Source organism: Mirounga angustirostris, unplaced genomic scaffold (genome assembly GCF_029215605.1).
Source record: "Mirounga angustirostris isolate CCGP_5_RB_7025 unplaced genomic scaffold, mMirAng1.0.hap1 SCAF_13, whole genome shotgun sequence".
In the NCBI taxonomy this organism is placed as follows: Eukaryota; Metazoa; Chordata; class Mammalia; order Carnivora; family Phocidae; genus Mirounga; species Mirounga angustirostris.
The window spans coordinates 46,212,398-46,232,984 of NW_026991721.1; the positions used below are offsets into that span (position 1 = coordinate 46,212,398).

Below are 20,587 nucleotides of genomic sequence, written 5' to 3' on the forward strand. Positions count from 1 at the left end.
AGAAACACAATTTAACAAGCATATAGAAAAAAAATGGTCATTTTAGTAAAAAGCAGAAATACTCATAAATCTGAAGTATCATTTTGTACATATTATCAATTTTTTAAATTATAATGTTAGTGACTATAAGATCGTGGTGAAACTGGAGTATATATATTTTATATTATTTAAAAGATATTAAATGGAATATATATTATAATATATATTGGAGGGAATAAAATGATACAAAGCTTTGGAAAAGTAATTAATAACATAAATCAAGAACCTAGTGAATGTTTCCATTGGGGAATATAGTCAAAGGAAATTGTCAAATAAGAAAAGGTAACTGAGGAGCACTGGGTGTTGTGCACAAACAATGAATCATGGAACACTTCATCTAAAACTAATGATGTAATGTGTGGGGATTAACGTAGGAATAAAAAATTAAAAAAATTAAAAAAAAGTAGAAAAAAAAAAAGAAAAGGTAACTGATATCAATATATTCATGCAGCATTGTTTATAATATTAAAACAGTAGAAATAACCCAAATATCTAACCATAAAAGAATAGTTAAATATATCTTCAGAGGAAATAACATTATATAACATAAAAATAATAATTATGGAGACCCTATAAGAAATGCTTAAATTATAATATAATAAGCAAATGCAGGATATAAAGCTATATATGGTCTGTGTATATATAAAACTATATGAAGCACATGTGGACATATAGAGAGTCAATAACATAGCATGGAAAGTACACACACTTGGCAACAAGATAGGCTTTAGTTTGAATTCTGGCTCCATATTTGCAAGCTATTGATTTCTGATAAGTAGTTTAAATTTTTTGTGTTTTGTTTTTTTATATATACAATGTGGCTACTCATACATACCTACAGGACAGCTGCAATAATTAAATTAGATAATTCTGTAACATCTGAGACAAGGTAATGGAATTATATGTGATTTTTTTTAATTTTCTCTTATTTTGATTTTCATTAATTTATAATGTTTTTACAATAGAAAATATATTTTAATTTGATACTGATCACCAAATTATGTTATACTCACAAATACACACCTTGTGGCACTGACTATATAACTAAAAGAAATGATCTAAGTAATTATTCTTATTTAGTGCTATGTTAAAATACACATTCTGCTAAATCATATTGGTTTATTTAACAAATACTTATGTAGCTTTTACCATGTAACAGACACTGTTTTAAACATCGTATTCACTGAATCCTTATAACAATCCCAGGAGGAAAGTACTATTACTATCTTGATTTCACAGGTGAGAAACTGACACACAGAGAGATGTAGATCACTTGAGCAAGGTCACGTTTGTCCATTTGGTGGAGCTGGGATTTTAACTCAAGCATCTGGCTACCTGGTCCAGCTCCTGAACGCTAGGCTGTTTTTCAACTGCCAGTCAAAACGTTCAGGGAACATATATCACACTTGACACTATGAAGGATGCCAGGAAACATAGGCACAATCCTTAATTTCAGCAACATTCTCTAGTTTTTAGCTACAATGCCCAAATTCTCCCTCAACCTCAGATAAATGTCATCCATGTCACAACTAAATGCTATTCACAGAGAGATACCACTTATCATCCATAATGACTGAATTTCTGGATGAAAATCTGGAGCCTACAGCTTGGCCCTCTGTGACAATGTCAGTGTTTTCAGAAGTACGTGCTGAGAAGTTGTGGAGTTGTGTGAAGGTGTCTAATGTTCTGCAAACATCTGACTCGGGTTTCTCTTTATTCATATATTTGTGTATATACACCTTCATAACCTGTGTGTGTGTGTGTGTGTTTATAACTAATATTACAACTAAGATATTATATCAACACTACAAACTAAAATTACACACTGAAACACATTTTATCATACATTTTAACACATAGGAAATCTACAAAGCATTACTTTTTGCTGCTGGATTGTTATTGTACATATCTCAGATGAACCTCTATCTCTAACTGAAGGGTATTCTGAGATTCAAAACATGTTCTTACAAATCTGAAAAATTGTCACCATTTGGGAGATGATATAACATGATGGTTAAGAATAATGGCTCTAGAATCAGACAGTTTAGATGCTATCTCAAGCACAAGTATTTACCACATGACTTGGGACACGTTTCTAAACCTCACCATACCTTAGTTCCTTCACCTGTTAATGGGACAGGGTGTACCTCATAGGATTGAGAGAAGTAAACAAATAAATGTAGAAAAGGGATTCAGGCAATATGGTGCAAAATGAACGATAAACATTATAACTTTTATTGCAACTGCTTATCTACAAAATCAGTCTTATTACCATGCAACCAAACAAAATATGGATTTACATTAAATTCTAAGGTTGGCATGCAACCAGAGGTCTCATTTTTCAAGTTTTTGTGTTCATCCAACAGCTGAATTGTTATTAATTTTACAAGTGAGTGTTGCAAGTGTGAACTAATATGAAAGCTTATACTAATTAAATACTTCTCCAATTTTCAAATCCACTGTTTAAAAATGTGTTATAAAAATGTTCTTCATTTAAAAAGTAATACACTGCATCATAATGAAATTATGAAAATTACCTCTTCCAAATATTTTTGTTTCTTTTCATGTCTTTCTGTCATTTCAAGGTTACTTTTGAATAATACATGCTGAAATCAAATTATAAGGAAATATTACCCCCTTATCTGGTAGAGTACCAGATTTTGGTGGATGATTCTACTTATCACCAAAGAACATTCCAGCTCCACTGTATTTCTTTCAAGATTGGTTCTTTTCTTGACAATAGGACTGATTACAATGTGCAAAGACGTTTTAAATAAATGACCTGTGTTTGTTTTTTCTTTCTTTTGTTGCAGTCATTCTCAACACAGCACCGCAACCCGCCAGCCTTCAGTCACCCTCCAACGGGCCATCTCCCTGGAAGGGTAAGATGAGAATAATATGGAGCCTTCTCTTACACTAAACTGGAGCCTTATCACTAGGGCATACAAAAATTTCCTTCCTTCCTTCCTTCCCTTTTTTCCTTTCTTCCTTCCTTCTCTTAACAAATAATCTATAAAGCTTATGTTATATGCCAAGTATGTGCTAGTACTTCATTTAACAAGTCAAATGAGATCTATTCTTTACCTTCAGAGGGCTCATTGTCTATTGGGAGTGGCAGAAATAAAAAAATTAAAAGAAAAAAAAAAGAAATACAGACACATATTTGCATCCGGTATAAGCATCACAAAGGAGATGCATGTAAGGGATTAATGGAAGATCCTGGAAGGACACCTGGCTGAGAATGGGCATCAAAGAAGGAGGGGAAAGCAAGTCAGGATGGTTTCAGAGAAGACATAACTGTCAAGCTGAGAACTGAAGCACCTATGGATATTTGCCTGGCAGACACTGGAAGGAAGGGTGCTCTGAGCAGAAGAAAGGGCATGTGCAAAAACATGAACACATGAGCAAGCATGAGGTGGCATAAGGCCATTAGGTGACTCAGAGATTGGCCTAGGGTGTGTGAAGCAGTGGGGCAGGAGATAAGAATGGAGATGTTGGGGGTGCCTGGGTGGCTCAATAGGTCACGGGTCCAACTCTTAATTTTGGTTCAGGTCATGGTGTCTGGGTTGTGAGATCCAGCCCAGTGTCAGGCTCTGTGCTCAGCGGGGAGTCTTTTGGAGATTCTCTCTCTCCCTCTCCCTCTGCCCCTACCCCTGCTCGCACTCTCTCTTGCTTGTTCTGTCTAAAATAAATAAATCTTAAAAAAAAAAAAAAAAAGAATGGAGATGTAGGCTGGGCAGGCTTACATGTAGAGGACTTAGTATTTTGTATTTCTGAATTCCCCAATCAGACAAAAGCTGGAGGGGTTGGGAGGAAGGGGTTAATATTTCCCTCTACTTGTTTTATAATTATAGCTGGTTGAATTGAGAACATTTAATTGATTAATGTATAAAAATTAAATCATTTTACTTCTCCAATATCTGTTACCAATTTTGTTTCAACCCTATTTCTCAATGATGTGTAGGCTTCCTTAATGGCATTTCAATTTAAATCTCTAACTTTATTATTTATTAGTCCTTTCTATTTTAAAATTTTATATTTTATTCAGACCTCTGTCCCTCCTTCTAACATAATTAGGACTTGGATTCCACCAGAGTGTTCTGGAGTTGACAGGGGTATGGTCTGCTCTGTCTCTGATATCACCCCTCTAGATGGTCCTTTCTCTTAGATTTCTCCTCTGGTAGTATTGGGGCAAAAAAAAAAAAAAAAAGGAAACAGGAATTGGCACTTCCTCACCATTCTACTGTGGCTGTCCCCTTTCTCTTGGTTATCTCTGGTGATGTAGCCTGAATGGGTGGATAACCAAACATGCACCAATGTTGGGAGACTCCCACAGCTCCTCCAGCCAAGTGATCCGCTGGGAGACCCAGCTGTCTCTTCCACAGAACACCTAGCAATAGCACACTGTACCCTCCCACATACTCACATACACACTCACTACCTGAACCATAGCAATCCCTCCCATGCCCGGAGTCCCCATTTCTCATCTGTCCTCAGCAGCTTCAAACCTGAGGCTTGCTGGCCAAGTGACAGCCATCTTTCCTCCCCCTCAGGTAGAGCTTACCAGGGACGGTCCTTACCTCTTTTCTCCCTGGCTGACCTTCTTGTCTTCTCTCCCTATGGTTCTTTTCTATCCTGGGTAGCAACGGGGCAAAGCAACAAACTCCATGGCTTAATGGAGATCCACCCTGGAGAAAGATGTTAGTCTTTACTTCATGGAAGAGCATAAATATTATAAATACTTTTCATGGAGTGTCCTTTCTTGCCCTCAGCTAAGGAAACCCCTTGCATGTCCCCAGACCCATAGGAAAGTGAGCAAAAAGAATGTGGCCTCTCCGTGGGCACTACACTCCCCCCTAAAAGGACAGCTCCCTCCTCTTCTGTTTATGATGGTAAAGAACGTCAAACCCCTTTGGTTCCTCCAGTAAACAAACAAAAGCAGAGAGATAGGAATGGTAGGCTAAATATGAATAATAGCTAAATAGCTCTGGAGAATTAAGCAGCTTTTTTCTCAACAGGACAGTATCTTCTTTGTAACATTTGTTCTAGTCCATAAAAAAACAAAAAAGGCATAAGAAGTTCTCAATCGGTAAGTCACAGAATTTGGTTCTGTAGTAATATTTAAGTTGGTCTAGATTCTGGATCGTAGCCAGACTCCCTGAGTTTAAGTCTGGACTCAGGAACTTACTGGCTGTGTGAGAGCAAGTTGCTTGTTTTTTTGTATGTTTTTGTTTGTTTGTTTGTTTTTATATGCCTCAATTTCCTCATCTGTAAAATGTACATACGTCGTATTTCCTTAGAGAGTTTTTCTCAAGAATGAAAGTTATATATATTATTTTTTATAATAGTACTGGCATTATATGTGTTTGCTATAGTATAGTATAATGTTCATTGCTGTTGTTATACATAACATATACTTAATTTATCAGGCAGGAGAGTTTTGCATTTATATTAAATAAGGATTCGTTAAAACAGTCAGGGATCGGTGTCATCACTGTACTTTGGAGAGGCATATTCCTATATACACAGGTAATAATCATTTGTGGAAGCAACTCAAATCATTGAGTTTGCTTCATTGCTGAGTTTATGTATATATATATAATATATATATAATATATATATACACACACACACATATATATGTATTTTAATTACCAAGATTATACTTAAATGCTCATTAAATACATTAAAGAATAGTGTAAGCCTCTTCTACATAGCGGCTTATCCTCAGCTCCAAAGCAAAGAATATAGGTTATATGTCTCTCAGAAAGTTTAAGACAAAGACACTATGTAAACACAAGAGGAAATAGTCTCCCCAGCCTGGGAACATTCTCCAGTTGCACTTAAGAATGTTCATCAGTCAGCACCTGCAGTGCAGGTGTGTGTGGCCTTGTGAGTGCACCCTCCATACCACCCCTACCGATTTCCTCTTTCTGGAAAGTGCCATAGTTTAGAAAAACTATTCCACAAAACTTGCTGGTCACATTCTCCAAAGGACCGTGATCAGTTTTGAATTCTGCCTGTTATATCAGACATGTGGAATGGGCAAAGGAAAGGACGTCCAGAGTTAACAAAGAGCTGGGACAGCATTCTATCAGGAAAACATTGACAGGGTTAGGATTCTATGATTTGAAGAAGGGAGCTCGTCATTAAAGAGATTACATTCAAAATGTGCAACTTGTTGGAATAAAAATAGTTCAAATTCATGGATATTCCTTCAAGGGAAAGAAAAGAAACTAACATTTATCAAGTGCTTATTAGGTACCTGGTGTGTTCTCATTCTCTCTCTCTCTCCTCATCCATCTATCTTCTATAATTTCATTTCAAAATAGTCAATAAAATAAGCATCCATTTTTCTGAATCTTGATTCTTGGAGAAGATAAGTAATTTTCCCAAGGACACCTACCTAGAAAGCACAGTTGGATTTGAAATCAAATTAAATTCTTCTGTACAACAATGCAGCGTGAAAAGGCTTTATTGAGCTGGAGAGCCCTAGTCACACCATTCATAAACCACATTCAGGATAAGTTAGACACAGTGAAGAACTTCCTGGGACTTCCATTTCAAAATGATAAAGAACTAGAACTGACTCTAAGCCTAGAAATCATTAAACAGAGCTAATAACCCACCATTTGGAGTAGATCTGGAGATACATGTACATGCTAGGTAGCTGAGGTATTTGTGATAGAGGTGAGGGTATGGGGACTGAGCTGCCCATTGGTCTCTACTTAACATTCCTTGTTCCTTATGAAGACTACCCCAGAGCACAGAATGACTGTCAGTCCACATATTGGTCATTAACACAGAGCAGATTTCCTCCAGCTAGTCTAAATAAGAGCATTTTCTTCTAAAGCTATTTCCACATCTTTTCTTTCTTCTTACTCACAAAAGCTTATTAGCAGGTTGCCAATAAATATTTTTTTAGCCTTCTGCACTGTTTTCCACTCGAATGCAATGACATCTGTGATAACCACAATCACTAATTCTAATTCTCCGCTGAGATGAGACCAAAAATGCAAAGGCCTTCCCCTGACTTTATAATACAAAGGTGACTCCTTTTCTAAAATCAGAAATGGTTGGGCGCCAGGGTGCTTCAGTCAGTTAAGCATCTGCCTTCGGCTCAGGTCATGATTCCAGGGTCCTAGGATCGAGTCCTGCATTGGGCTCCCTGCTCAGTGGGGAGTCTGCTTCTCCCTCTTCCCCTCCCCCCTTCTCGTGATCTCTCTCTCTCTCAAATAAATAAATAAAATCTTTAAAAAAAATGGTATTCTTAGCGATGCTCCATTGTTTTAACTGATAAAAAACATTTTGCCTCATATTTAACAAACGAATCATGCGCTATGAAAAATATTGTGTTCCTTGCAGTCATGGAAGAAAACTGACTCTGGAATCAAAGAATTGGTTTTGAATCCTGGCCTCTCTGCCATCTGTTGTTGTCTGTCTTAAACAGGACCCCTCCCCTCTCTCTAAGCATGAATTTTCTCCTTAGCCAAGAGGGAGACCAACATAGGACTCACTAGCTTTCTGCAGAAGTAGCAGGTACATATTAGACCCTCAATAAGTACTAGCTGAATATATACTTAGTCCAAGTGCTCTGAGAAAACAAAACTTTTATAGCCTAGATTAGTTTGAAGACCCTCATTGAACACTTGTTAATATATGTGTGTGTGTATATATATATATATATATATAAAACATTTCTGGATATAAAATAAAATACTGGAGGTAGAAATAATTTTGCATTGCTGGAATATTTAGAAGGGGATACCTCAGTAATTCTCTATAAGGTTCAGAACACTAAAATTCATGCTATATGTGCCCAGCAGGCCCACAAATAGAGAGATAATGTGGCATACAATCACTGTCACTGAGCACATAGTGGGAAAGTCATTTTTCACTTTGCATAGGCCAGCGGGTCTTTAGCAGATTCCCATTAAGGTGTTATACCGCTGAGCGGAGGTAATAAGCTGAAATTGGAAATTTCATTGTTTCAAAATTTACCTTCCTAATGCTTTCATGAAAAGCAACTGCTTAGGATATTTTTTAAATGAATGTAGTTTAAAAGTCCTTACATTTATGTATTTTTCACCTAAGTTGCTATTTACTTGACATAAAATAAGTGGGACTATTTTAGATTTCCAGTTAATTTGATCATGTAGACAACAAAACTGTCCAATTGAGCCTCCACCTAGAGTTACTGCTGTTTTTTAAATTGATATGTGAGTCATCTTTAACTATGCCAGGCATAAGGAGGCAGAATAACATCCCCATTCACAGTGTGATCTCCTTGCCTCAGGTTCAGGTTGACAGATACAGCTCGCCACCCCTTCATCTCTTCTTCCTCCTGGGACCCCATTAAAAGGACACTGAAAGAATAAAAAAAGGACAGTCCCATAATGGTAAAGGAAGTGGGAGAGGCATCAAAAGACAAAAGATTCCATCACACTTCTGGATGACAGAAAGCAGATGGACCAAACAGAACAAAGCAACCCCAGCCTTCAATCACCCGCAGAGGCAGGGCTGGGGTGTTCTACGTAAATGCCATCTCCTAGGTTCCGGGGCGCCACTCACAAAAAGGCCTATCACAGTGCAGCAGCATTGCAGGCAGGGGCCTCGGGTTCAGGAGGTGGCAGAACTGCCTGGCAGAGCCCAGGAAATTCAGAGACTTTAGAATAGTGACAACGGATGGGACTGAGCGCAGAGTCTGAGAATAAGACTGAGGATGCCCCCACTCAGCATATACATGCCTGACACAGCAGCTGCCAGGCAGGGACTTACCACCAGTCAGAAACTGAAGGCTCTTCTCTAAAGAAATAGAATTTCTTCTGAGGAACCTAGATAAGCTAGTTTGCATGTTGCCCACACGGCAGAGCCAGATACACGGATAGTTTTCAGGTTTGCTTACCTAACCGGAAGCCTGTCAGTGGAAAAGCCTTGCCCTGATCTGCAGCATCCCCTGCAGCCTTTCTACTAATTCATTCTTGAATATGCATAGCCAGCCACAAGTTACCAAATAGTTTAACAAACCCGCAAAATGATGAAAATAAGATTTAAAAAACACACATGCACAGAGAAAAACTATACTCATGGAAACAGAAGTAATTCTGGGAACAAAATAGAATTTAAAGAAAGGCTCTCTTATAAGCATATTTTTAACAATATGGAGGTAACCATGAGAATTAAAACCAAAATGGTTAAAAGCGATTGTCTCTGGGAAACCAGGTAGGCTTCTGGTGTTTGTGTTGGGGAGGGGGGAGTGGGTGACACAAACTGAACTTTGAGGAATGTATTTGGAACAAGGCAGAGGTTTAAAAAAAGGGAAATCATGTGCCAAAACCTAAAGTACTTGGCTAACACTGCAAAGAGGAAGTCTCTTCAGCGTGAAGGTAGAGTCCTTTCATCCACTAGGGGGTGTACACTTCGTTTTTATCTTCCCTTACAAGATCGTTTGAGCAACATCATGGAAGCAGATATCTACTAACTGGCATTTTCACCTCAGTGAAATAGCTGCCCTGGAGACTGTTGAGCATCCTCCACAAGTAGCACTTAACAAGAAACTAGAGAGCCATCCTCAGTGATATTACAGAAGGAATTCTTTAGAGTGGATGATTTGTCTAATTGACCCTAACTAAATATCTCTCCCAAATAGAGAAGTCTCTGAGTATCCAAAGAACCAAAAGCAGTTGTGTCTGTAAACAGATAGATCTAGGGGAAAACCCATCCTCTCAGGCTAACTGTTCTGTGTTGATATCATTGTCATTCTTTCTTAGTGGGACAGGGCCTGTCTTGATGGCAATAGCCATGAACCTTTGACACCAGAGACCCCCTCTCCACACCCTAAGACCTCTGGACTCTTGAGACCATGGCACCACTGGGGCCAGGGAGCCTCTGGTGTTCCCATGAAGGGTCTAAACAGGTGTGCTTTCCAAGGAAACAGAATTCTGGGAACAGAACCTTGGCTGGAATCATTGGCTCTCTTGTTCTCTACCCAACTCCTTTTGCCTTGATGGGAAAAGCTTTTTTATAGCTAATGTGCTTCAGATTTTTCAGGATGATGCTGACTTAAAATAGTCTTCTTAGTCTAAATGCCCAGATGTTCAGTTCCAAAACACATGGTCACTGTAGAAAGTGAAGCATTATTGACCTGAGAAACAGGAAATCTGGGTTCTAGGTTCAAGTCTGCCCTCTCTTACTGGGTGATTTTGAGCAGACCTCAGTTACCGCATACACAAAGTGATAAGGTTGAGTTAAATCATCAGTGTCTTAGATTCCCTCCAACTCTAACATTGTATAGTTTAATGAGTTTTGAAGAAGAAAGGTTTGGCTTCTGAACTTCTAGGAATATTTCCAAATGTGAAACCTAAAGGACCATTGTGCTCTAGACAGCTAGCCCTCAGGGGCAGTGGCTTGGGTCATCTCTACCCACACACTCACAGACCCAGCCGCCCTTTAGGATTCATAATCAGTATGAATGTTCAACTTCCTTCCTTACCCTGAAGTCTGTCCAACACATTTCCTTACCCTGATCCTCAAAAGCAGTGCTAAGCAGGGTTTCTGAGAGTAACAGAGGGGGCCCTGGTATGCTGAACTACTTTCAGACTTGAAAGAGAAGCTTTATTCAGGTTGTTATTTGCTGGAGTTACTGGTCAAAAATATGAAACTTTGTTAACCACAGAAATGTAAGTGACCTCACCAAAACAGGGGGCCAAGTTGGGTTAAGTGGAGAGGATCTTTATGTATCTTTTGAATGTATTAAGAAATATATATAGTTATGGCCCTCTTCTTTAATTTGCTCTCCGGCTAGCTAAAGAGTTTATTTAGGGAGAATACAACAAAATTAAAAAGACAACCAACTAGGTGATTTTTAGAAATGCTTAGGAAAAAATCAAATTTCCTCCTGTCTCTCCCAAAAATATTTTTGCTTGTGATTTATAATGCAACAAAGACAACTCGTCTCTTGGGTGAAAAAGCTCTGGGTGAGAGTCCCAGCCTTTCTTTTGTTGCAAGGTCACCTTCTGAGGGTCCTAGTTGCTTGGAAGGAAGAAGGGAGTTTACAGACCCCTCCTTTCATCTCCAGAGGGAAGAGGGACCTTCAGAGCTTAAACCTCAGAGGACGCGTTAGGAATCAGAACAGCAGATAATTCTAGAACGTATGTTTCCTGTAGTTCACACCATGTGTTTGCTTTTCATTTCTCCTCATGTCCCTGCAATTACCACCTCTGCTCCTAGTGGAGCTGTCAAGCTTATTTTCCTTAGCCCCATTTCCACTGGCCTACTGCTTCTTTTTTCCATTTCCTTACTCGATAAGACATCCTTCCCTAGGCCTTGTAATCTTTCTTCGTTACATGTGTAGAGCTGAAAGTATAAAAGGTGTCATCACAGCAAACTTTTAAGGATTGCCAAAAATTTATCAGTGTTGAAAACATGCTGAGGTTGCCAAGAACCAGGGCATAGTTAAGGGCGGCCATTCATGGGATCCTAATTGTCTCCCAGGGCCTGGGTTTCTAACGCCCTCTGCTGTTGAAAGAACAACTGTGGGAGAAACAAACACAAAACAAAAACAAAAAATTTCCACTTTCTTGTATGCGACAGAAGTTTTCAAATTTGGAATTTCAAGTAAAATATCCACATAGATTTGGGGAGTTGACAAGGAGGATCTAGATGTATATTATTTTTAGCTAAAGACTTTTATAAACATTAACCACCATTATCATTATTATTCCATCAAAGAAAGTCTTCCTTAGAACAATGAAATGGGAAAGACACAACATAGGGACGCCTGGGTGGCACTGTCAGTTAAGCGCCTGAGTCTTGATTTTGGCTCAGCTCATGATCTCAGGGTCCTGGGATTGTACTGTGCATCAGGCTCTGTGCTCACCATGGAGTCTGCTTGGGATTCTATCTCCCCTGCTCCCCACCCCACCACTGCACAGGCTTGTGCGTGCTCTCTCTCTAAAGTGAATAAAGGAAAGACATAAAATAAAGAATATATAGCACTCCATCATAAAAGCAGGTGGCTTAGATACATAGACAGCAAAGTCCAAACAGGATATTTTCTATATTCAAATGCTAGAAATAGAACATTAAATATTTCCTATTTTTTTAAGATTTTATTTATTTATTTGACAGAGAGAGACATAGCGAGAGAGGGAACAGAAGCAGAGAGAGAGGGAGAAGCAGACTCCCCGCCGAGCAGGGAGCCCGATGTGGGGCTCTATCCCCAGACCCTGGGATCATGACCTGAGCCTTAAGCAGACGCTTAACAGCTGAGCCACCCAGGCGCCCTAAATATTTCCTATTTAATAGCAGCTGATATAAGTGCTTTCTGTGGATCTCATCTAGTTCTGACAACAATTATTATTATTGTTTATGGGCACATTATCCCGCTTTATGGGTGGGGACAGTGAGGCTCAGAGAAGTTAAAGGTGCTGCCTGGGGTCACACAGGTACTAAGTGACAGACTTGGGACATAAAGCCACATTTTTAAATCACCACCTTTTCCTGCCCTCTCAGAATTACATGTGTTTTGTTATTACAAATTGGCCAATTTGGAGGCCCAAGTAAGATGTTGAAACAGTGTAGAGCTCAGTATGATTCCTGGTTTTGGAGGTTTTTGTCATTATAGTTATTGTCAAAAATCCAGTTTTCATATAAGAACATTAACAAAAATAGCCCAAGCACCTAACAGTGATTTCACTTATCTTGCAATGTGCTAAATTAGAAGAAGTGGAGGAATAATATTTCTATCCTGTTGGCATCTGTTTTACCCAGCAGGACTAGGAAGAAAGCTGGGAGGGACAGGGTAGGAGTCTGGTTATCAAAAGCTGCTGGGCCATCCTGTTTGATGGCCTTGGACATGAAGGATGTTCATTGCCAAGCAGCTGGAATTTGTCTTGGAGGGATGCCATAGAATCCACTGGGGAATTTAGTTTGTTGGGGTTTTTTTTATATAAATAATTCTTATTTTCTGTGTGTAGTTCAATGCCAGTATGATTACTTATCCCTACATGTCTTCCTTGGAAACCTTTTTAGTTTTTAATAAAGTGTTTTAATAAAGGGCTCAAAGTAAGTTGTGAATAAACTTCCTCCTTATTATTATATAATTAAGCATACTCAAAACAGTGTGCTGCAGAATGTTCAACTAGAAAATTGCCCCTCTCCATCAATACTCTTTATTATTAATGCTAATGATAATATGATCACCCATGACGTTGATTGAGATGGCGTTGAAGAGCTAGTTAATGTACTGAATGAACCAAGGAGGGATTTTTTAAAAAGCACCCAGTCATAGGTTTGTCAGGCTAGTAAAAATGAATACAGGAAACCATGACAGGATTTATCTGCCCAAAGTGGCAGAAAGACTTATCGGCCACAAATCTCCTTGTTATAATCCTGGCACCACCTTATATTTGCCCCATTATCCCTCTTTGAATACTGCCCTTTTTCTTGTATCTTTCTAGTATTAAGGCTGCTCTTACTGACTTGCGTGGGTTTGTGCCCAATCAATAAAATTAATTGGGAATATAATGATGAGCCTTGCAGACACCATCTCTGCCCCCAATCTGGCGGGGAGAAGCAGATATTAATCAAATAATCACTCAAACAAATGTAACTCTGTGACTATGCCAAGTACTGTGAAAAAGTGGCCTGTGATGCCCATAGTGCCTGTAATAGGGGATCTGTAGTAGGGGACTGAGAGGTTAGGGAGGTCATAGAAGGCTCTCATCTGAACAATGAGGAGCCCTTAAGTAGGCAAAGAGAAATTGCCATCATTAATGGCTGCACAAGCAGTGATGACAAATCTGTCTGGACGTATTTCTGAGCTGAGCACTGACTAGAGCAACGTGAAGTCAGTAGAGCTTGCCATTTAGAAATTTATAATGAGGAGGCTGACTCATGGGTGACTTTCTCCTCCAGAGAGGCCACCTGATGGAGACTTCCAGCTGCTTTATCAGAACCGTATGGTCTGCAGAGATGTGGTTTTCTGAATCCCATCTCTGATCATTCTGCTGTTCCACTGGTTTTTGTGTGATGTGTTTGTCTGCTTGTTTATCTCCTGTGTGCCAAAAGTTTGAGATCCTTCCTTGCCACCGCTGCTTCCTGTGCTTCTCTTCTTCTACCTCCTGTCCCTGGCCCCTCCTACTCTCTTTTTCCTTCTCCCTTCCCTCCTCTCCATAAACTGCCCCCTCCTCTTCCTTTTCTTTTGATTCTGCATTCATTTATTTTTCTTTTTTTGTTTCTCTCTCCTTTTGCTATTCACCCTGAAGGTACAAGGCTTATGTTTATACAGTGTATTATAATTTACAAAGAGGGGTGCCTGGGTGGCTCAGACGGTTAAGCGTCTGCCTTCGGCTCAGGTCATGATCCCAGGGCCCTGGGATCGAGTCCCACATCGGGCTCCCTGCTCCTTGGGAGCCTGCTTCTCCCTCTGCCTCTCTCTCTCTGTCTCTCATGAATAAATAAATAAAATCTTAAAAAAATAATAATTTACAAAGAAATCTCAGGGACATTATTCTGTTTGACCCCTATAACAATGTCTTAAGAATCATTTATCCTATTTGCAGATGTATCACAAGGTAGGTGACTTCCTTGAGATTGTGTATCTGGGAAAGAGAGGAGCTCTGACCACAAACCAGATGCCTACCCAGCCCCACACTGTCATCACTAGACCACCCTACCTCAACAACACAAATGTCAAAGGCATCTCAACCATATCTTTTAGTCTTTTTGACAGAGGAGGCCCTTCATTGTCCTGTCTTTATTATTCACAAAAATGAGTCTAGACAGAAGTTGTGGTCAGAGAGGTTTTCTGTTTGCTCATCCATCACATGAGTAGGAACAGCCTCAGTCTCATCTGATGAATATTTACTGGACATTGCATTTGACCTTGAATTGAACCCGTTGTAAAGAATGATTTTCATTATATTTTTTTTACCTTGCCTGCCTGGCTGTGATCTGGGAGGTGGCATGGCTGTGGAAAACAGGGAATGAAAAAGATTGCTTTGAGTATCATTTATCAGCCTTCATTAGATTACTCATCTTGAGACATCCATCTTTATATGTCCAACTGAATCTGGTGTTTTTCTCTGCATATATTGCTAATCCCTCAGAGACCCTCAAATTCCATTAGGATTTTTGTTTACTTCCTCTTCCTGGCCAATTATAAAGAGTTTAAAGAAAGAGCACATCCATATCCTATGCCACAGGCCAGATCCCCTCTATTACCAGAAAAGCAGCCAGTGGACTTTCTCCTTTATTTAATCTATCTGCTGATTTCCAGTCCTGGAAATGTTTACTCTACAGAAGTATGCTTTTAAGATGTCGGTCAGCAATGTTTATTGATTGATGGCTCACGGTTGGTAAAGTCTCCTGCTGGTTGCATGGAAAGTCAGACTGCTCAGGGACAATTGTGCAGGAGACAAGCGCCACCCATCCATTCATTCAATCAGTCATTGATTTGATTGATTCACCTTTTATTCATTCTTTCATTCAACTAAGTATTTCCTGAATGCCCAGTATGTACCAGGCACTGTAGTTAGGCATTTAAGATAATGAAGAAGAAAACAGCCCAATTCCTACTCTTGAGGAGCACAGTCTAGTGGGGCTAACACAACATTAAAAATTGGAATAATTTGCTGAGCTTGTATCTTTGTAGTTTCAGAACAAAACAACAAGCAGCTGATTTGGGGAAACAAGGAACCCTTGTTTGGATGTGGTTTCAGGAATTTTTATCAAGGGACTACCAAACCCAAAGGAAAAGGTTACTTTCTTCAGACGGAGGAAGTTCCATGCTCACGTGGGCTGGTATCAAGAGTTGGGAATTTATTTTAAGCACAGGTCTATAAAAACTACACAGAAGTATAGAAGGGAGCCATGCTTTTCACAGCCTAGTCATTCTGCAAACGGAGAATTCTCCTGTGGTCAAGCATTAATTATGCACATTGATGGGAAATCACATTTCAGTATCAATGTTGCATGATATTTAAATGTGTAAACATTGTACCCTGAAATGCTTGCATGTCCTCCATTTCCTCTCCTTGGTATAGCAGCCTGGTATAATTTAAAGAACATGGCCTTTTGATTTATCTCTACTTTTATTTAAATACTGACTCTTACTAGTTTCATCACCTTGAGCTGTTCCTGAACTTGTCTGAGCCTGTTTCTTTAACTTGTAAAGTAAAAATCAATAACTACTTCATGAGATTGTTTTGAGAATTTATTTTTTTAAATATGTAAACATCTTAGCACAGTTCTTATCAAGCACTAGGTACTGAGTAGGAGTTAATTTTCTCTTTTCTCTCTCCCTATATCCCATCTGCCCCTTTTCAGATGGGCTAAAACCTCTTCCCTCATACCAGGAATCAGTTGAAACCATTCATTGTCCATTTAACAAACATTTCCTGGGTACCTCTCTTGTGCCCTCAGGGAGATAGAGTTGGTAGTGTGGAAGACAGCATAGCACAGGGTAGAAAAACAAAGGAAGAGGAGAGAGTAGGCCCTATTTAGAAAGAGACACCGTAAATCCTAACACCCTTCTAGATCCAAAGAAAAGCAGTTCTTAATGGCAGGCTTTCAGAAAGTTTAGCAGATGAGAAAGGAATACTTTCGGGTAAAATGTCACCTCATCCCACCTCCTTATTTTGCACATGACAGACTAAGTCCAGAGCTGATACGCGTGTGTATTAGTTCACATACACTGCACACACAGCTGCTCTTTCCATGCACCTGAGTCTCCAGTGGTTTCCATTACATTCAGGGGGTTTATAGGCAACTAAGACATATCCCCAGGATCCCTTCTTGATTGCCTCTGTAACAGATCAAATCTCTGCCAGACGACTTAATGCTTGGAGTTTTCTCCTTATTTTATGTAGAAGTTTCTCTCCTCTATGAGGCTCAAAACTCCCAAGGTTGCTTCTAGGTCCCATCCTATTATATAAGTAGGAAGCAGACTCCCAAAGATAGACTATGTTTAACAAATGATGATTTGTTAAATTTCCTTCTCCTATGATCTGAGGAATAGGGAATTCACTCTCCCTGAGTGACTGATTTTTCTCCACTTCCAATCCTTATTTTACTAGAGGAGATAAGCCAACTGATCATCATTCTTTTTCACTCTGTGTAGTTGTGTATGAAAGCAGAAGCCGCAAAGGCTTTTATAGACAATCAGACATATGAATGCTGCCACCACCACTTTTAGCTGGTCGATATTTAGACAAGAAACTTAACTTTCCAGACCTCAGTTTTGTTATCTTCAAATGAGGAAACTAATGCCTGACCTACAGGGACACCATAAGGATTAGTCTTAGCTCTTAATAAATGTTGGTGATTATAATTAAAATAAAAGCTTATCTCACTAACCAAAATATAGATTTGTATTATAAATTGTACTGCTCAGATATGAAGAACACCAAGGCTGATGGTCGTGGTTTCACTCCCTCTTACCAAATTTATTGTATAACTCTTGGCATATTTAAGTGGGTTGAATGTTTACAAAGCTATAGGAGTGCCAGGTCACCATCTATCTGTCTGTCTATCTAATTAACTAACTAAACCGTTTATCAACACCTCTCAACTTTGGCAGGAAAGAACCATGGCTGTCAAAAGTTGAGCCTTCTGTGTTTGTGGGGAGTGGCCTTGCAATATTCTCCAAGTTTTAATTTATTTGGGGTACATCCTCAATTTGAGGGAAAAAATTAATATGAGAATTAAAGTTGCCAATTATCTAAGATATTACCATGTCCACCTGTATACTTTCCATATGGGGAAATTATCTGAATCCCGAGAGAGGCAGGAGATTTTCCAAGGCCATATGAAAGTTAAGCAGAATTTAGGCTTCTAATGTCCTGGCCATTCCTCTCTTTCCGGAGGAGAATAAGGATGAACAAGAGTCTTCCTCTGGTTATTCTTTCCTCACTTCTTCATGCTTTCTCAGTACTCATCCTTCATCTGAGACTTAGATAAGGTACATTGAGCTTTCTAGAAATGTGTGACATTAGTGCTAAGATGTAAGGATTGTGGCTTATGTAACACATCCAAACACCAAGACACCCAGGCCAAATTGAGCTGTATTGCAGCACTGTGTGGATCATATGTAGGGCTTGTGAGTGAGGCAACTGTAATTCCCTACTGTTGATGCAGACATTCCAGGATGAAGGAGACAGATTCGCTCAGAGCTTTTTGTTGTTGTCCTTGTTGTTTTATTTGTTTTTATAGGGCTTCTTTTGCCTGGAGAGGGAATGATTACTGGGAGATAGAAGTGATTTTTGGGAGAAATTGTGGGAAGAGATATGAAATATTAGAAGCATCTTGTCCTGTATGGTGCTGACCCTGTGACATACTCATGAAGCCGTTTCTTGTCTGACAGAATTTCTTTCATATAACCGTCAGGCATGGCCCAAGTTGTAGATTGGCCTTTTGGAGAACAGAACTTACACTCTGCAGATGGATGCACGGGGTGTTTTGGTGGCCATCTCCACTCCTAGACCAAGTTCTCCCAACCCTTTGCTACTGTCCCTTTGTTTTTAGTTCCCAGTGTTACAGTTTTGTTTTGGGTTTTTTTTTTTTTTAATCAAAACCAGCTTCTTCAGATCACCTTACTTGCCCTGAGATATAGGTGTATATAAGACGAAAGGAGGGAAGGAGTCAGGTGGTTGAGTAAAAACTAGTAATTCAAAGAAAATCAAAGAGTTATGATTGAAATTTAGAGTATTTTTGAGAGTGTGCCAAGAGGTGAGGCTACAAATGTTTTTCAAGGAAAAAAATGTTGATGATTCTTTTAAAATCACTTTGTGTTAATGTAAGTGTCCACATTTGGCTTTCAGATTTCACCATGGTTAAAGGACCTAGTTAATGAATGACTTTAAGAATGTCATACTAAGAAGGTTTTGAACCAACCTCTACTTCTAAGTGCAAGTGTCTAGGAAGAAGTAGGTTGGTAAAAGAAATGAAATTTCTCAGTTTGAAAAGCCAGGATGTAGAAGCAATGATCTTCCACTTCTTTTCCTGATGAGGAAAAAGAAGTAATAAATAAATAAATAAATCAATCAATCAATCAATCAATCAATCAATCAGAACATCCGTCAGGGCTCAACTCATTGTTATATAAAGCTTTCCCTAGAATTAGCGTAAAACAGAACTTGAAGCAGGAAAAAGCTACAGGGACATTTGTACAAGCCAACATTTGCAATAGGCACAGAGAAGAGAACAGCTGAATGTTTCTTTTAAGAGAAGTTTTTTTTTTTTTATTCTTATGTTAATCCCCATACATTACATCATTAATTTTAGATGAAGTGTTCCATGATTCATTGTTTGTGCATAACACCCAGTGCTCCATGCAGAATGTGCCCTCCTCAATACCCACCACCAGGCTAACCCATCCTCCCACCCCCCTGCCCTCCAGAACCCTTTAGTTTTTCAGAGTCCATCGTCTCTCATGGTTCGTCTACCCCTCCGATTTCCCCCACTTCATTCTTCCCCTCCCGCTACCTTCTTCTTCTTTGTTTTTTTCTTAACATATATTACATTATTTGTTTCAGAGGTACAGATCTGAGATTCAACAGTCTTGCACAATTCACAGCGCTTACCAGAGCACATACCCTCCCCAGTGTCTATCACCCAGTCACCCCATCCCTCCCACCCCACCCCCCACTCCAGCAACCCTCAGTTTGTTTCCTGCAATTAAGAATTCCTCATATCAGTGAGATCATATGATACATGTCTTTCTCTGACTTATTTCACTCAACATAATACCCTCCAGTTCCATCCCCGTCGTTGCAAATGGCAAGATCTCATTCCTTTTGATGGCTGCATAATATTCCATTGTATATATATACCACTGCTTCTTTATCCATCCATCTGTCGATGGACATCTTGGCTCTTTCCACAGTTTGGCTATTGTGGACATTGCTGCTATAAACATCGGGGTGCACATACCCCTTCGGATCCCTACTTTTGTATCTTTGGGGTAAATACCCAGTAGTGCAATTGCTGGATCGTATGGTAGCATTATTTTCAACTTTTTGAGGAACCTCCATACAGTTTTCCAGAGTGGCTGCACCAGCTTGCATTCCCACCAACAGTGTAGGAGGGTTCCCCTTTCTCTTCATCCCCGCCAACATCTGTCGTTTCCTGACTTGTTAATTTTAGCCATTCTGACTGGTGTGAGGTGGTATCTCATTGAGGTTTTGATTTGGATTTCCCTGATGCCGAGCGATATTGAGCACTTTTTCATGTGTCTGTTGGCCATTTGGATGTCTTCTTTGGAAAAATGTCTCTTCATGTCTTCTGCCCATTTCTTGATTGGATTCTTTGTTCTTTGGGTGTTGAGTTTGATCAGTTCTTTATAGATTTTGGATACTAGCCCTTTCTCTGATATGTCATTTGCAAATATCTTCTCCCATTCTGTCGGTTGTCTTTTGGTTTTGTTGACTGTTTCCTTTGCTTTGCAAAAGCTTTTTATCTTGATGAAGTCCCAATAGTTCATTTTGCCCTTGCTTCCCTTGCCTTTGGCGATGTTTCTAGGAAGAAGTTGCTTCAGCTAAGGTCGAAG

The 20,587-nt window shown here is 39.3% G+C and overlaps 1 protein-coding gene across 2 annotated transcripts in view; it reads left to right on the plus strand.

The window, feature by feature from the left end:
• LOC123856523 (disks large homolog 2) overlaps positions 1 to 20,587 on the plus strand; it is an 812,179-nt gene that overhangs the window by 407,172 nt on the left and 384,420 nt on the right. For both annotated transcript variants that reach the window (XM_064576814.1, XM_064576815.1), the window contains exon 10: positions 2,853 to 2,921. In XM_064576814.1, the coding sequence (XP_064432884.1) occupies positions 2,853 to 2,921 (69 nt within the window). The remainder of the gene's footprint in view (positions 1 to 2,852; positions 2,922 to 20,587) is intronic.